Consider the following 19365-nt stretch of genomic DNA (forward strand, 5'->3'; position numbering starts at 1 on the left):
TGATACACTATTGCCCCTTTTGGCCATTGTGTATTGGTAACTGTAAGTCGCCTGACTTCCAGGTGTTGCTCTCTGGCCTGATCTTGTGTACAAGTATGTTCACTGTCATGAGCGTCGTATGACCCAAACCTTTCTTCAACTACAAACTAGAGCTATCTCAGTCACTGCTTGTATGCATTGACAATGACACTGTCCGCAGGCAGTAGCTGTAATCACTGTGATAATTTAGACAAATTGAATATTTTTGTTAGGTTTATACAACTGCGTTCTTGAGCTTGCCATCAAATCCTGCGTATGTGTACTGTGCATTAATCATATTGACGAATGACTTTCACTTTGAACTCTAATTCAATTATCGCTAATAGTGTTTACATTTACAGGCCTTTTTTGGACAAACTAAATATTGTGTGTTTAAACATGCTGTAAGTAAACAGCAAGAAACTCTTTTTGATACATTGCATAGAAATATTGAAAAAAAATATAAATAAATCCAACGTCTGCCTAACAAGGCCTTCTTGTTGTTTTTGTAATACGAAAAATCAAGGCATTTATACACTTTTAAATGTTTTGAATTAAAGTTATGACACGCGACGAAATAGGTCTAAATTTTGTTTAATTATTAATAACATTAAAATCATGGGATGACATTAATTTTTCATTGAATTATATGCCTTAAATATGGAATCTGAACACGAAAAAAAATAGGAAACAAAAATATTTTCAAGTCCCCTGCTTACACGCAGAGCAAAAGTTTCAAGTCCACCTCCATTACACACAGAATTTTTAAATCCCCCCCCCCCCGAATTCCTCGAGCCACCTAACCAGTATTTGTGAATGCTACCTAGCCCATGTAGGGCACACACTCTGTATAAATATATGTATACCCCTTGCACTCAAATGTGTTGTGGAAGTGACATTTTGGGGTGAAATTCCAGTGACATATCTGCTGTACATGCATCAACTTCTAACCACCCATATGTAGCCGAGTATATTCATATTTAAGCAAGCGTATACAAATGCAGAGATATTGTATTGGAAAATACATTTTTATTAGCTTTCTCCATAGACGGCCATACATAGTGAACTAACAAAATTTCAATATATACAGATATACACATACAATGCATGTATTTGTTACTGTGCCATTTTCATTGAACATATCTATATATTAGAGCTACGAGATGTAATTTATGTACTTTGGGACGACTATTACAATTGCCTGCATACGATCATTTACATTCAGTGGAAAACAAATTGAAAATTTGCATTAATTGGAACTTTGTTAAATATAAGGTGTGTCTCTGCCGTAAGTTTGCAAATATGATCCTCCCCAAAGGGCAGGTTTGCAAACAATGACTGTCAAGGTATTGCTCCCGGCACACCCAACATAATAACCGAAAGCACTATTGTTTATTAACCTTTTAGAGATATACTGATCCTGTATCACATTACTTGTAGAAGGAGATAACTTCGTGGTCTGACTTCAAATTTCATAGCTTCGATAGTAGATCACTCCTGCTGACTAAAAGAGACCTGGAGATATCACTCAGTCGGCTACAACCTGCAATTAAACGACAAAAACACGATAGGTAAGCTAAAAGGTAACGCACGGCTGCTCACAATCTGTGCATAACGTTCTTATTATCTCAGGATTTGGTGTGTATTGTGCCATAACGGCGTTCCCATAACCAGTTTGCAGTGACTAGGTTTCTTGACCTGTAAAACGATGATGTTTTCTGTGCGGTATAGCGGCCATCCTGTATATCGACGGTTGGTTCAACTGTTTCAGTCAAACCTCATTGTGATAGCTCTGTCATAAGAACACAACACTGCTAATTGTGGCTACTCTGCTGACATACACGCCAACTTGACAGCAAGGATACTCGCGTCAAATTCGAAACTTGGAAGAAATGTGCATCCCTTTAATACTGACTTGCAGAATAATTGGATAGTTACACGAGGGTACATACTTCAACAAACAAACTGTACATGATATTGTTATGAACAACATATTAAATGTGGTAACTTTGCTCAATGTCGAGAAGCAGTCTACGAGCATTAAAACTATAAATTGATAAAATACACCGTGTTGCATCCCCGTTGTGAGGCAATTTAAAAGATTGGATACCATGTGTACCTTTAAACCAGTATACACCGCCTTTCTGAAATGTCTAATTCACATTGAATAGGAGTGATAATCATTATAGGTAGCCCTTATTTGAAAGCAATTTATTTATTTAATTAATTATTCGACTTTCACTTTTAACGAGCGCCCGAGTTACTCAAGGAGTCATTTTCATCCGCGCTCGATACATAAAATCAGCCACTTCGTCACATGTGAGGCAACAATAATTACATAGGAATAAACCAACCCGATAACAGGCGTGTGTTTTGTCTGATAAATTCTTTATAGTATTCAAGGCATATATCAAACCATTTGGCAATGAATTTTAGAGTTAGTTACACGGTTACGAAAACCCAGCTGGCCCATACTCACAGCTGACTTTGGAATATACAAATCTTACCGGGGAACAGAGCGCATTTGATAGCAATGGACGTTACTTTGAAAAACGAACAACATTGACAGATTGAGCAATGGTGCTTTGTCCTTTTTTTTTTACGATAGCTAATGCACTTCACATACCCGTTAATGCCATTGCTCGGATAAACTCTTCTCGCAGAATTCGGAGTACAGCTTTTACACCCTCTTCTCCCTGTGGATGAGAAAAGAAATCTTATATATTTTAAAGCTGCTGTAAGACTGCCAAGGTAGAATGACCTTTAACAGTGATTCAATCCTGGAATGGGCGTGGCGCGCCATTAGTGCAATTAATTTTCTGACACAGGGCCCCCAAAAGGAGTGTTTTGTGATCTGATCTGATCTCATCGAAATACTTATTCTGTGGAACTCCCAACTACGGATTGAGACACAAATCTTTTGAGTTTGCCCTGCTGCTGTCTGCAGAGGTTATACTGGACTAGTAATGCCCGTTCTTAATTCATTGTAAAAGTTATCAGACGATTGTCACACTGTGGGACAACACTTGTGTTCGCAATTCAGCACTACAAAAGCCTTACGCATACGTATAACGCCAATTTCGCCGGACCCTGATTTTCTGTAATGACACTTTGCTTCGAGTGTCTTCTTTAGTTTCGGTCTTTCTATAAACACCGGCTTTGCCTTAAGTGGCTTAGAGAGCGTTTCAATAGCGAAAACGACCGCCAAAAATGTTACACATATCTCTACTGAATATTATCCTTTTTCGCAAAGAAAAAAATTAGCTGTTAGGCCAGGAAGAAAAAATGTGTGTAAAAGTGTCGTCCTCTTCTTCGTTCCATTTACAATGATACGTTACTGATTTTGTTCGCTGCATAAATCATAAACTTATTCGCAGTAATCTATTCAGCACTATACTGGATTCTAAGGGACATTTATTTAGCGACCAAAGCGCCCAGCCTTGGGTCCCTAGTGTTACTAGCCGTTTCTTTTGTAATTCTTTGTTAAGCTAGATATGAGAAAACCGTAGCATATAAGCTTATCAAACTTGCCAGGGTGATCTCTGACTATGAGAAGTAGTGCACCTGACAGAGCAAATTTTGATTGGTCATATAACCTGTTTTAAACTGTAATAATTCCTTAAAGCCTCCGTTGAGGTGAAATGATTTTCGAGTTGAGCTCTATAGGTGTACAATATGCTTGGAAACTTAAGAGGGGAAATAAATTATAACAAATAATTCCTTAACTTTCAACGCTACATGCGAATAAAAGTGATTGTACACAAACGACAGGTTCAATTCCGTTACATTCTTTGGACTGCTGTCTTGAATGTCGTAATAAATTACATTGAGAGAACCGAAAGTTTGATATTTAACAATTCCCGTCGACTTTATAAGCAGCCATGCAAAGGGCGTTTCGTTAATTTGAGAGTAGTCTCTCCATTTAAACCCTTTCGTATCCTCACCGCCAAAGTTACGAAAGAAATGTCTTATGTGACTGCTTAGTATATGCCCAGTATGAGATATGATAGACTTACCGGAAGATATACATGGTTGTAATGTCTAAAGACGCGAATATTATTATATAAAGCCACATTCATTCGAGTAAGACATAACATGCTCAACTGTGAATTAGATGTTTATCATTACTCTTATTTATTCATTAAATTTTACAAATTATTTATCCTTATTTCGTGAAAATGTGAAGTGAATACAATACGGACAATTATACTTTACAGTGATACAGCTTAGAAAACAACATGTGAAAATTCTTTTCATTCAAATTATAGGGCAAATTACGAATAATCGAGGCAGAACAGGATTAAATACCTTCATGGCATTTTTGCTTTGTTCGGAGCACTCTTACTGATATATGTTCGGAATCATCTAGAAAACTGCTGTTGGCAGAAAATGCGCTGGTATGGAAATTCAGAACCTCGTTCATGACAATAGTCATCGCTGTTCTAAAATTGATAGAATTCCTCTTTTGATCTTACATTTTTGCTATTCGGTAACCTTCTCTGAAACTTTTTCAGGGTGGCTAGTCCTCTTTTGCTCAAGTTAACTCTTTCATGTCGAGTTTGTCTTAGATACTATGAAACTGTGAAATTTTGGGTTATCCTACATAGGCTCTGTAAAACGAGTTTCAAAATGACCATTGATCATCGAATTATTGTGATTTCAAAGTGGCGTTAGACGTACGAGACTTGATGCCATTTTTTCTGAAAAAACCCCCAGAATTTGCATTTTGAAGTCACAGTTATACAATTTGTGAATATAAACATGAACACATCAATGTGAGAACGCCTTCTGTACGATGATGGCCTCAAAGCTGTCATTAAATAAGACACGGTCATCAATTATTTCAGAACATTGCTTGCTCTTCAAGACATACATCATGTTGTCCTGAATATGCCGGGGAACTGATTTACGGAAATGAAAACAGTGAGTCAAAAAGTCTAGGATGCGATTTCCAATGTCTGAGTTTTCGTCGAACACTTCCGAAATATCGACTCTGCTACCGTTAGGTTCTGGAACGGTAGAAAAAGGGATACCCTTCTTCTTAAACGCGTCTTTGACATCGGCTGAAGTGATTAAGTTCATTCGGTGGTGTCGCCCAGGATATCGCCGTGCTGTTTCCAAAGATTGTGGTATCCTCCATTGTTGGCGGCAACGATAAAAAGCAGTAACCCACCAGGTGCCAAACTGTCGTACATCTCTTCGAGGGCGCCCTCGTGGTTAGACAGGTAGTATACAGCCTCCACTGCCTCGATGAAGTTAAACTGTTTTATCTTTCCGTTGATATCTTCTATCCTACTCTGTATGAATGCTTCAAACCATTCGAACTGAACGTCTTTGAACTCATTCTTGTTTTCAACAACGTACTTTTGGTATTTCCGGATCTCGTTGACGCACGGCTCGACCACGGTACAGCGAATGCGAGGAAATGTTTCCTTCAGGTGACGAATCATCATCCCGTTTATTTCTCCAGCGCCAGTGCCGATGCTTAAAACACAAAACGGAGATGCATCTTCTGGAGAACTGAGAGCAGCCCCACTGCATTTTTTCGAGGTCATCATGGCATCCAGAAACAACGGGAAAACACTGGCACACCAACGGGGCATGCGGTCGGACACCCATTTCACGCGGAGCAGAAACGTCCGTCTACAGGCAACGTAGTTGTCGACATCGCTGAACAAACTACGGACGCCGGGCAGTGATGATGAAGACATGTTGCTGACCACGAACAGCAGCAGCTGTGCAAACCGGGCCAACAATAACAGTTGAATCTTCTGCTCGTCGCTACAACCACATGAACGACGTTGCTGATTGGAATCACACACAATATGAATCACGTTTCTCGTACTTACCAACATTAACCTAAAGGTCAACTAATAAGATTATTTTTTATCACAAAAAACTACTTAATCACAACCGAAATTTAAGTGTACGTTTAATGGGCCATCACACGTAGTTTCTGCCTACATAGCCCTCAAGGTCGACAAAAATGATGTTTTTCACCACAAACAACTTTGTCACAACGAAACACTGAGTCTCTCAAAAATAAACATGAACGGAAAAATTGTTTCATATTTTATTTCCAATTTCTTGTTACCATGGTTCTCAGAGGTACATTTTATGGGACATTGTATACACATGGTTACAACTACATTTAGTTTGCACAACCATGTATAAATCAATATGGACCGTTTCACTGAAACATTGTTGTCAGAGCCATTTTACAGACAATTACATGTGGTTCGTGCCTACAGTGACCTAAAGGTCGAGTAAAAGAATGATTTTCATCACAAACAACTAGTTTGTTACAACAGTAAACAAATCAATATGAACGGTTTCACTGAAATGTTGTCTTATATTTTTATTTCCAATATATGGCTACCATGGTTTTAAGGGATCAATTTTATTGGCCACTACGCATGGTTCTTGTCTACATTGACCTAAAGGTTGACAAAATGATGGATTCCATCACAAACACTAGTTTGTTACCATACCATATACCATATACAAATCAATATGAACCGTTTCAATGAAACATTGTTTTATATTTCTATTTCCAATGTCTGGCTGCCATGGTGCTCATGTACAGCTTTAGCCAACGGCTTTATAATCTCACATCTGCAAGCTCGTCCAGAGGTACATTTTATTCGCCATTTCATGTGGCTCTTGTCTACATTGACCTCAAGGTCGACTAAAATGTTGATTTTCAGCACAGACGAATACTTGGCCAAAACAAGACACAAATCATATAAACCGTTTCACTGAAATATTATTTTGTATTTTTTATTTTATAATTTCAGGTTACCTAGGTTCTAAGAGGTCCATTTTATAGGCCCTTTTTAAACAGTTCTTGCCTACATTGGCCGCAAGATTGACAAATGATGGTTTTGCATCACAAACAACTATTTTATCACATCCATACACAAATCAATATGAGTCGTTTCACGGAAACATTGGTTCTTTTATTTGCGATTTCAGGGTTCCTGATCTTAGGGTCGAGAAAAGGATGGACTTTTGTCAGAAGCAACCTATCTCCACCTTACACAATAATCAACATAAACCTTTTTACTTAAATGGTTTTAAATTTTCATTTCACTTTCAGGGTATCATGGTTCTCAATTGTCCATTTTCTGAACAATTGTATGTGGTCCTTGCTCACATTGACCATAAGATAAACGAAACACATGACTTTGCATTATGTCACTTCTTAATATTGTGAATGTTATAAATTCATTTTATCTTAATTTTAAAGCAGTTAAATGTTTATTTCAAATGTTATTATGTCATTGTTTTCCTTTTACCATTGTTTCGATGATAGAGCCTGATACCTGCTTACAATTTCATTGAGATCAAAAATATCATCTCATAAACCACTTAATTATAATTGAATTCGCCCGCATACCTCCTTGAAATGTTTCATCTGATAATATACTAACTTGTGTGCATTCTTCCTTGTTGCATGGACTAGTTGATGTATTGCAGTCAAATATGGTGAAAATGAAAAGAAATGTCAATTCATTTATTCCAAGATATATATTTGAGGAATCAGAAGAGACCTACCATCTAACTCAGGGGACGCAAAATGCATGCACGTTTTTGGTTTACAGGAATATTTGCCAAAATCGCCAAAACTTATCATGAACAGGGGCCGCAGAAAAAGGCACGCTCACATGGTTAATATTAAACATACTAATGAACATTAATGTTTTATTGTTATTATTTCATTGTAAAACCCCAGTACGAATATGTAATAATAACTCAACACTGTACGTTCCCATTTTATAAGTTAAGAAAAGTACAGCAATCATGTGTTTCAAATTAATCTGTGTGTCCATCTACATTTACGCAGAGTATATATCAATTATTAAATTATTTTTATTTTAGATCAACCATCATTCATAGATGTTGACAATATGTTGATCTGCAATGTTACTTTCTACAGGAGACCATATAGTTACCAGTATTCACATGCAGAAATTAAATGTCACCGTGAAATTTTGTTACCTTATTAGGTTACAATTTACAAGCTTTTGATCATCCTGCATGTCTTCCCTATCACTTATTCATTTCAAGAAATGCTATCGAAACTAAAATCAAAACCAAAAAGGCAAAATTGAAGCTACAAGCTGCGTTAATGGGGCCAAAGAACCTGTCATTTTTGCTATAATAGTATCAGCAACATCAGACAAGATGTCATTTTAGTCAGACCTGTTGCCCTTTTCGTTCCTGAGACATGTGATGTAGGTCAAATGTTATCAAGATCACCCTCGTATCCTTGAAAAAGAATTTTTGTACACTGGTCAACTTAGGACACTAAACTCGTAGCTCTTGTAGTTGCTGTGGTACAAGAAAGTTGGTCAAAAGCCATTTAAGCTCATTCCAAATCTTGGAGAAAAGAATTTTGCTCAACTTGTAAATATCCGAGAAAAATCAAACTTGTAGCTCGTGTAGTTTTTGAGATATGTAAAAGTAGGACAAAGTCATTAAAGGTAATCTAAAAAAATTGGCAAAAGGTTTGATACCATTCTCTTCAGCTGAAATGGCTTGTTGTTTCTGATGAAGATGATTTTTAATATTATAATAATTAGTTATTTCTTGGCTATTTTACGTTTCTTCTTTAATGGCAATATGGCTACCAAACCATGTCACTCACTAGCACACCTTTCGCAAACTTATCCTATGTGCAAACACTGAGCTCAAATTGTTTGTTGGTCCTGAGTTAGAAGAATTCTGAATATTATCTCATGGTTATTGTACGTTTTTTGAAAAACCACTATAACCGTCTAACCACGCTATCGATCGTTATGCATTTTCCAATCTAGAAAGTACACATAATATGAACGATTTGAGTATGTTTTGAAATTCAAATGGTGCCATCGGTTTTGATAAGAAGAGGTTTGAATGTAATTCTATGGTTATCATAGGTTTTTTGCACAAACCAATATGGCTGCCAAACCACATCACTGATCCATTAAGCGCGCTTCACAAATTTAAATGTACACGTACTAATAATGATATGAGTAAAATTTCGTTTCAAATGGTGCGTTGGTTTTAGAGAAGAAGATTTTCAGATAATATTCCTTGATAATCATAGGTTTGCGCAAAACCCAATGTGGCCACCTAAGTACGTGACTGATCCAAATGAGTTTTGCAGACTTACATGTCAGCATAACAATGATGATATGAGTAATATTTTAGTTAAGTGTTGCATTCGTTTAGGAGGAGAATTATTTTGAACATTCTTATCATGGATATCATAGGTTTGCGGCATATGACCGCCAAACCACGTGACTGATCCTTTATGACTTTCACAAAGGTGAAAGTACTCACATTTCTTCACACTTCGTATTATCTTCATGTCTTGGCAAGTTTATACAAGCTTGTCTCACAACTACTTTTACCAAAAGAGTGGAAATGGCAGGTTGTTTGCATACTGTGGCTCATGTTAGATGCAAGCTATGAGAGCATGTACCTTACACATGGACCCATAAAAAAAAACAAAACAAAAAACCAACTACATAATTATATGATACTTGACACAACCTGAGTTATTGTTATTCCATGATGGATCTGTTACGTAAGAAAAAACCCGGTGAAGTCAGCGAATTTATTTTAATTACAATTTAATACAGAAAATAAAACTAATCACTAAGTCAAGGGATAGAGTACAAACTGAAAACATTTACAGGCTACGTATCTCAGCTGGGACGGCACAAAGCTCTAGAGTTGAGTCAGACACTGAGACAGAGTGAGCAGTCCTTTTGCTTGTAGGCTTGAAGTTGCACAAAGTCCACAGTATAAATCCAGCGTGGCAGTGAAGGTCTCGAAAAATCTTCAAATTGATACTGCTGGAGTTTCCAAAGTCTTGAAGTAACACGTCTGTGACACCATCCAAAATGTCTGACTGAAAACTGTGCTTCCCCGGTATTTATACTAAAGTGGTTATATAAAAGAACAATCTAGAACCTCCATTGATATGCTAATTGCTGTTCCAAAAATATCTTTACTTTTAGTAAACACACAACTAATTGAATTTCAAGAAAGTTCTAAACATGACTAGTTGAATTCAAGGCCTTTGAGGACATTGACCTCAAGAATATTCTAGATTAATTAAACTCAGGTCATGAGTTGGGTAAAAAGACCTACATAACAGATCTTAATGGAAGAAAAAACTTTAGGATAACACACTTATTGCGTTATATTTAATCGAACTTTCACTTTTAATAGCGTTCAAATAATAAAGTGTTTACCGATGAGACGAGGCTTAGCCTATGAATGACACATTGGATGGCCACATGCCCTAAAATATAGGGTATTTGATAGAGATTATATTTACTACACGATGAATCTGTATCCAAGTAAGGTTTATTCAGGATTATTCATTTATTGCACTATGTTTAATTGTAGTTTCATTATCAACAGACTTCTTATGAAATTTTAGGACATGTTAACCCATGAGACATAGCTTATAAGGCTATACTTTGTACATTGACAATGCCATCGGCGGCCATGTGATACAAATGTATGATACCAGACAGTTTATATTTACTTAATAATGCATCTATATCAAGGTCACATCTATGAAGGATAATACATTTGTTGCACTATATTTATATAAAAACTCAATCTCAATGGCCGTCAATCAAAAATCTGCAAATGAAACATGGCTTAATCTATACCTCATACATCGAGGGCCCATGATTGAAAATATGCATATACTTGACGCACATTATATTTCAAAAGCCTTCAATCAAATTTTTTGGAAGTGTTCACCAATGACACACAACTTAGCCTTTACCTTATACATTGGAGGCTTAGTATGACACAAAACATTGGATAGTTTATATACATTATACATTTACTCCATGATGGATGTATATTAAAATAAGATTTAGTTAGGATAATATACGCTATCTTTAATTGAACTTTCAAAGTTAACAGCTTTCTAATAAGTGTTTTTGGAAGTGCTTATATGGGACATTGCTTAGCCTGCACAAAACATACGGCAAGTGACTGAAACCATTTTACTACATTGTGGCCATTTACTAAAATATTTTCAAAGATTCAAAGATTTCAGCAATGGTGGGGCGGTGGGGGAGATCACCACTTTTAATATTTTTGAGTGAGTAGCAGGGCTTCTGTTATTTTGACAGATGTGCAGGAAGAATTTGCTGGCCAACCCCTGAAAGATACCTATTGGTGATGCTTGGGTCCCGGTAATGTTGTTTGCAGCTTTAAGGGTTTTGTTGCAGAATAGCTGACGAAAGATGGTATTGATTTCAGTCCAATCCAAAAACATCCAATTCCCGTCGAAGAGGGTCCTTAAATTCCACTGCAGTTCTTTTTCATGGTGTGATATGTTGAATCAGGAGACTGAAGATTTTTACTGAAATCACCTATGTCATAACGACTGAATTGTCGTCAAACCTTTATAAACTGGTAGCTGTCTTTTCTTCTACAGTTAATTTGAGGTTGAAACGGTATAACTTACATTACAGGCTAACCCATAGAGAACCGGTCTGCCGATGAATACGGCCCTTGCACCCAATGCCAACGCTTTCAGCACATCACTACCACTTCGTATACCGCCATCTACGTAAACTTCCAGTTTGTCTCCAACTGCATCAGTGATATCTGATAGAACATCGATCTTTCGCACCAATAGGAAGAATGAAATAGACAATCAATAGAAAATATGGCACAGCTAGCTCTTGTCCACAGCCAAATGTTTGATACTATGAGCCCCAGAGAACTAATCTGATTGTGAGCTAGACGGACGACAACTTATTTGCTTTTACATGGTAAATGTTGAGTGGTCTGTTCCCTTTCTTATTGTACAAAGTTGCCGTACAGAAGTTACAGTTGGTGATAAGTGGTAACTTTGAGGGAGTTCGTGAGGACTCAAAAACAAGCATGACTTGTTGTCTCTCAAACCATTTGAAATACAAAATCAATCAAGATTTTCTTGTCCATTAAATTTAAGGTACCGTAGTGGAGGCCTTGAATTTTTGTTAAAACTTTCGCCAATGAAACTTAAAACCATTTCCTTTCTTAATCAAGATAAAAATCAGGTGTTACCATGCTAAATTCGGCATCAGAGAAATAAATTACATCATGTACAAAATGGCCGCGATACCGTGTCAACTCTATAGGGAATTTGAAGGAATAAGACGATAAAAACTTGACTAACCCCCCGAGCATCAAAACGAACCCCTGCAAACAAGAGACTAAGATAATACTGTAAAATTTTAGTCCGAATGTCTGTCCCAGAGGCGTATTCTGCCTTAAACATATACTGGGAAATGTCCCTTTGGCTAAACAGAGTCCCACTGAATGATCAATTATTCAATTGACACGCAGTCAACACAATAGACAAATGAGCAATGATTTCCCACCACCTAAACGGGTAAAGCAAGTACTCTTCAACACAATACTTCAAACAGTTTTTCTCAATAGAAATGTGGAAGCTTACCGTTGCTTGCGAACAATCCAATTGCCGGCCTCCATGATTGGATATCAGTATTCCCTCCACGCCATGTTCGGCAGCTAGTACAGCGTCCTCTACTGTCATTATACCTTTCAGGACGATAGGTAACTTTGTGATCGTTTTGAGCCATCGTACATACTCCCATGAAATTCTGGCATCTGCTTTTGAAAGGTCAACAACTTCATCTAGGGTTCTTTCGGGCGAACAGCCGGTACCTGTTGATAGAATGAATGGCAAAGTTACTGATCAAAAAATAAGTAATTTGTAAGGCTGTATTGATATGAATGACAGCCTGAGGTTAAGGAGAAAAGGATAATATAAATAAATGAGTACAGCTTCTTTTATTAACAAGAAGATATTTTGTGGCGCCTAAAGATAGACTGCGTCGCCGGGACAGATGTTCGGACTCTCAAATGTTTGCATTACTTTTTTTTGTTTCTCGCACCTATGTGGGTTCAATTTTAAATCTCTCAGAGTAAACCAAATCATCACTATCCCACTTTTGCGAATCGAAAATTAATTTTCCCATGGAGGTAACACAATGACGGCGGCCATACTGAATTTCGGGTGTCAGGAAATAGTGCCCATGGGTAATTTGCTTTTCTACTTCTAAATGTTTAACGTTGATGCCCATTGTTTTTCTTGATTATGAAAGAGAATGGTTTAAAAGTTTCCTTTTGGTAAGTTTAGCAACGTTGACGTCTTTCACCATCAAGGAGCGTACTACCTAAACAATGACAGTAAAAGATGATTTTCTCTCGAAGACAGGGGATCCCTAGCTCTGTCTTGAAAGTGCAGATACTTTGGACTAAGCATGTATCTGCTGGTAGTTGATTCAATAGAATTACTGAATATAGTGTAAGTAAGAAAAGCATTGAAGTGAGGCCTGTCAGAGTAGCTATTCATTCAACCGTATTCATTTTGAAATGTCTCACCTAACAAATGTATTCTATGCCGATTTTGATTTAGGACAATACAATGCCTTATGGTGTTAACTTGTACGTCAATTTATTACAGAGGACCAAGAATTCAGCTGCCCGTCTTGGCACGCAAACGAATTAAAAGACATCACATCACCCCGGTGATGAAGAAACTGCACTGGTTCAGTGTGTTCCACAGAATTCAGTTCAAAAAAACGAAGACGTTTGATCTGTCCAAGGGATGTGCTATAAAGATAGTATAGACATAATAAGGGAAGCACGAAGACAGGCGAACATCACAACTGCGAATTTCATCTTCATGTGTTTATTTCCATATTGTGTGCTTGTTATATGTTACATTAATCCGAATGTATCTGTAACATCAAAAGCACATCATTTTCATAATTCTGGACACGAAAGCGTAGTTATGATCACGTATGAATAAGCACCTTTGTGGATAATACACTGAATTACTCACACATCAGGGTCGAAACAAAAAGTGAACTCGGAAAAATACCTTGCTCAGGTATCTATCGAGCGTCCCAAATGCTCGCCCGGAAACATGGTTTGTCCGTTCACCCTCACAGCCCTCCTCTTGAAACCGCCTATTGAAATGTCAGCCGATACGATAACGGCCTTAAATCCTGCCCTCTCTGCCCGCCTTACAACATCTGACATGACGTCACGACGACGCCAAGGATACACGTTCTGCCATTTTGGCCCACTTGGTCGTGCAGCAGCGACTTCCTCCAGTGACTTATTTGATAATACACACAGTGCTATGAGTGTGTTCATGTCCGAAGCAGCTATCATATGAGGAAGAGAAAGGAAAAAAAACAAAAAAAGACGGAAATAAGCTCGCTGCAAACTTTGCGGCACACACACCCACACACACCCACACACCCACACATACATATATATCATACACACACACACACACACACACACACACACACACACACACACACACACACACACATATATATATATATATATATATATATATATATATATATATATATATATATATATGTATATATATTAACTTTTACATTTTATTTACAAATTCTTTCACTTGCAATAAGAATGAAGGGGTCAAAAGGGTTATACAGAGATGTTAATCTAAAAGGCATACCTTGGCCATATCTGATTGGATCAATTGCTTACTATTACCACACATATAAACACGTAAACAATACAGATAGTATCAATTGTATTGAGCCAATATCGTCTGTTCACATGTTTTTGATACCCTCTTAAATTTCATATCTGTGATATTACCAAATTGAGCTTGAATTTCATACTTTAATATTAAAATAAACGTATTTCGTAGAAAACGGTAACATTTACATATTGAGCTAAATGACGTATGTTCTGACATTTTAATTTCAGGCATTCAAGTCTCAAAGTCCTACTTATCCTGTTCTCTTTGTCACCTTGCAAATCTGAGCCGATTATCCCGCCCCTTTTGTGATATATTTGATCTTGACATTTCCATTGACAACGCATGCATGCACAGGCTCTTACAGAAAGGAAATCAACTTCATTTTAATCATCCGCATTTGCTGGCAGTTTCAAAGTGATAGAAGCGTTCATTATTCGAAGTTGTAAGTAAGGTTATCATACTTAATCGTGCGAACGAATAAAATGCACACTAAAGATAGTCAAGCTACACTCTTTGAAGTAAATTTATTCATTATTGATGGTGCACGAGCACTGTACTCTCAAGCTGATTAGCTATTGGCATTATACTGTCTCAATCGTAGACTTACAAGCTACAATTTACAAGCTCACACAAATTACCTTTGACGGTTGCAATTTCTCCGTCCGGATGCGCCATGCAATGGAAGGCAGTTGGTGATATGCAAATTGGCGCATCTACTTTCTCTCCGAGGACACTGGTCGATATGTCTATGACTGATACATCTCTGAGTATCCGGGGTTTCAACCAATACCTATGAAATTGGAAATATAACGTGCATTTTGAGCACATTAAGACTATATCTTGCGGTGTTTTGATAATGAGGAACATTTTTGTGATTTGTAATAATGTCAACAATACAGCTGCACCGTTTTAGAAAAGTAGGTAGAAAATTAATCCATCGCTTCTCAAAAATGTGATATTTCGCAAGGCACCGTAATGCAAAGAATTTTGCATTTCACTTACGGATTCCACACCTCAGACCGACTACAGACGAAATTTACTTGTGTACAAGGTTAAACCATAGTTTGGCTCGAAGACTACTGAATGAGCCTGGTCGATGCATCTTGTCAGAAATTCTGTTCAATTTAAACAAAAAACCGCGAGTACCATATATGCTATTTCATCTGAATTGACATTGATAAAAAACCTGCCTAAGACCTGATGACCAGCCCTCAAGCATGCAAATAGTGTACTACCCAAAACCGGGATGCATGGACCCCGGCCTTGACCTGAATGCTTGAGAAAACATTGCTGACCTAATCCTTACAATAGCTATCCATTCTTATACTCCCGCAGAAAGGAAATTAGCATGCTCTAACCACAGTCCCTCTACCCACTAACCAATCGTTTACAAGCAAGCGATCCTCCACACCAGAAGTATGCCTCCCCTATCTGTAAATTCGCTAAGGCTTTAACCTAACAGTAAAAGAAAATTCACTCGAAATCACAAACCCATTGTTATGGCATGTCAGCGAAAGTTAACAACTTTGAACTAAAAATTTGTTGCAATATTAGAAAAGTGACCACTTTTCTGCAATAATGTTTCGTTGCTGTCATCTTGAGATACATGCTGATTTTTAAAACAAAACAGAGTTTCACCATTTATCCATTTCAATACAGGGTAAAACATCACCAGAGTTATGAAGACAAGATGGTGCAAAGGATGTTGTCGCGTGCAGTCATCTTAAGGTAGAACGCGCCTCGGGGACAGATATTCGGACTCTCAAACTTTTTACAATTCTTTACTGATATACCACTTGTGGGGGTTCATTTTAAATTTCTTGTTGTAAGAAAACTTTTCACCCGCTTAGTTTTTCTCCATAGAGCTAACACAGTGATGGCGGCCATTTTGAATTACAAATATCGGTAAATCTTGGGTTATTTGTTTCTCTCTGAGTACCAAAATTAGCATGGTGACTCCCCGATTTTTATTCTTTATTTAGTAAGAGAATTGCTGAAAGTTTCGTTAAGGAAAGTTTGAGCAAAAATTTAAGTCTTTCACTTTCGAGGTGCATACTACCTTAATACTGAACTGTCATGTCTTCTCTATTCAAGGGTGAAAGTGGACTAGTCGAGACAGCTATGAAGGCACAATGGTGTTCATCTAACAGTGATGTAACCATCGCGCAGAACGCGGTGTTGTGTTTAGATATAAATTGCAGCTCGTCACGGTCAAGTCGGAAAACATAGTGCCACTAATTTAAAAGACTCACTCACCTGTTGAACACATTCAGAAGACCTACAGCGAAACAGAGGAAACGATCTAATCACAGACAATTTTGTGACAGTTTTGGGCACTGTCATGGGAAAGGTATTTATGTGTACGCCGGCTTTCACCCTTCTTTTGCACGTCTCATGTAGATTTTATACCGACTTAGAGGAATTGTTCAAAAATGTATACTTTTTAACTTAAGCTTTTAACCGTAGCACAACTGTTGATCCTAAATGGCTATTGTTGACATATGTCTTTTTGTTAGAAATGTTGACTTTTGACATAGGTATTCGGCAACATATGTGAACCTTTGATCGACCCTCCAACACCTCTCCAAGCTTAACGGAAAATCGTTGTTTGTGCTTTGTAGTTTAACCGTCTAGGGTACATCTATATCCAATGCGGGACCAAATGCGTTTCCCGTGAGGTTGGAGTTAAAATATGGGTAGGATAAACCACAGTCCTTCATCTTGAAGGAGGAATGGTGGGAAAACCTAACGCAGTTTTCAGTTTAAAGTTGTCACACAGGTCTGTGCCTTGTGACCTGTGCCAATTTGTTATAGTTGCACTTCGGGGTCAGGGAGTGACCGATCGGGGTCATTAAGCTTTCAGTAACTGAAGCAAATAATCTATGTTGTCGGTTATTAATTGCACCATTCAAAAGTTTTTATTGAAAGATGACAGTTAGGGGTGGACCATTTGATATCCTGAGGAAGGGTCTGGAAGATTGATGAGGTACATTATTTTTTTACCTAACCCATTGTACATTATTTTTTCCACTCTCTGATTTCTAGCAACTTTTTTGCAGTCATTTTATAGGTTTTTTCCCCAACAACAAATCAACAGAGTCCTTTACTGGGCTTGGATTTCAATATCGTATATAAGATAATCATACTCTGTTTAGGACATAATACGTTGTACATATGTTCAAATGTTTACGCCTCGGGAACTGAGTGTAATTCTATCGATAAAATAAATGCACATGATCTGAGGAAAGATGACATATCTGCATCCAAGGTATATCTGTACCTATTGCACATCTCAAAACAACCATTCCAAAATGATCAGCTGAATTTACCATAGAATAATTCCAAAAACATTCTCTTTAAAAGCCATCTTTGATCTTGCCTTTTGGTGGCCTATTTATACAATACACATAAAATTCAAAGTAGTATTAAATATTGAAATTTAAGTTCTATTTACGTTTTCTCTTTATTATGAATTACGTGGTATGTATGAAAATGAAAATTTAATCTGTGAAGCAATATAGCCTGTTCTCTTTTTCCTTGAGCTGTAAACGTTGAAACACTTTTGAACTGTTGCTAAAATAATGTCTGTTGACCAACGGTTGACCTCGATCACAGATGTGATAAGCTTATCTTATCTTATGTTGACACCCCAAATTACTTTGCGGTGCCAAACTTCAGTGTGGAAGAAACAAGCCTACAAACTGTAAAAGTTATAGAAGCAAAAAGTTACTACATTTACCTGCCACGATTATGCTCTTCGGATCCAGCTATAAGAGGGACACATTATACTCAAATATAATCTCTCCCCACCCCATTTGGCCAAAGAACCATAGTATATCTGATACAGCCTAAAATTTGCGCCGAATGGTGTCCTGAAAATTAAAATGTGTGTCACAAAGTAACTTTAATGGACTTTTCCTGTCACCTTAGTGCGTCATTTTTTGTAAAGTCATCTTTGGCTGATTTTTTCATTGCCCGGAATTTTTTTTCAAAAATCTTTCACACTCCCCCAGGATCTCAAATGGTCCACCCCTTAGTCCAAGATTGTTCCTATTCTCTTTCTCGGACCTGCACCCAGACCTGAATTAATACCATGTATGCATTCTAACTCGTCATTTTGTGATGATAACCTTAAGGGTCATGATCATTAGGTGAATGCTATGGCTTGGTGTTACGTTATGTCAGTCATACCATATACAACGAGGATCGCAATACAAGCCGTCATATTTCTTACTACCTGCGATAAGCTTCTCTGTTCTCTCTGAGGGTTTCTTCATTATCAGCCCCTGAACTGTAATATGACAACACACTTATCGGTAATATCTTCTGGGCCTGTTCTTCGAAATCGTCCAGACATAACAACTGGTTGTTATCCATATTGGTTTGCCCTCGTTTATAGCTTTGAAAAGCGTTTACAGTGGTGGGCTATAAACGACCCGGAGGTAGGGGGTCACGTATGTATACGTCACAGATTTATAGTTCTTTTGACAGGTTTCCTCGAGTTAAAATTCATGACGTGTACAAGAGCAATCAACAAATATTCTTGCAAAGAGCATTTCATGCGTTGTTTCTCGACGGGTGGGCGATCGTGCGACGTCTTGAGTATCAGTGGAACGAGTGTGTGAGAATTTTAATGGCGGGTAGCGGATTGTCAGTCAATATTTCCCCGTATGCTAGTACATATGCTTGCTAAAGGGATTTTTCTGATGAACGGAAAGAGAAATTTCATTCTACTGCTCGACAGGTATCTCGAAAAGGCCAAATAATTGTTTTTGGAA

General features: G+C 37.5%; 2 protein-coding genes across 2 annotated transcripts; both read right to left on the reverse strand.

Annotated features, from left to right (window-relative positions):
- Positions 1-1096: 1096 nt before the first annotated feature.
- LOC139140714 (2-Hydroxyacid oxidase 2-like) lies at positions 1097-12711 on the reverse strand. The gene is made up of 4 exons (XM_070710101.1): positions 12488-12711; positions 11507-11665; positions 2645-2714; positions 1097-1561 (listed from the first exon to the last, which is right to left on the reverse strand). Exons 1-4 carry the CDS (start codon positions 12584-12586, stop codon positions 1491-1493), a joined length of 399 nt encoding a protein of 132 aa, XP_070566202.1. The 5' UTR covers positions 12587-12711; the 3' UTR covers positions 1097-1490.
- Positions 12712-13944: 1233 nt separating this feature from the next.
- Positions 13945-18964, reverse strand: LOC139141277 (2-Hydroxyacid oxidase 1-like). The gene is made up of 3 exons (XM_070710903.1): positions 18825-18964; positions 15226-15377; positions 13945-14228 (listed from the first exon to the last, which is right to left on the reverse strand). The coding sequence occupies exons 1-3, from the start codon at positions 18962-18964 to the stop codon at positions 13945-13947; spliced, it is 576 nt and encodes a 191-aa protein (XP_070567004.1).
- Between the last annotated feature and the right edge of the window lie 401 nt (positions 18965-19365).

Source organism: Ptychodera flava, chromosome 9, assembly GCF_041260155.1.
Source record: "Ptychodera flava strain L36383 chromosome 9, AS_Pfla_20210202, whole genome shotgun sequence".
NCBI lineage: Eukaryota > Metazoa > Hemichordata > Enteropneusta > Ptychoderidae > Ptychodera > Ptychodera flava.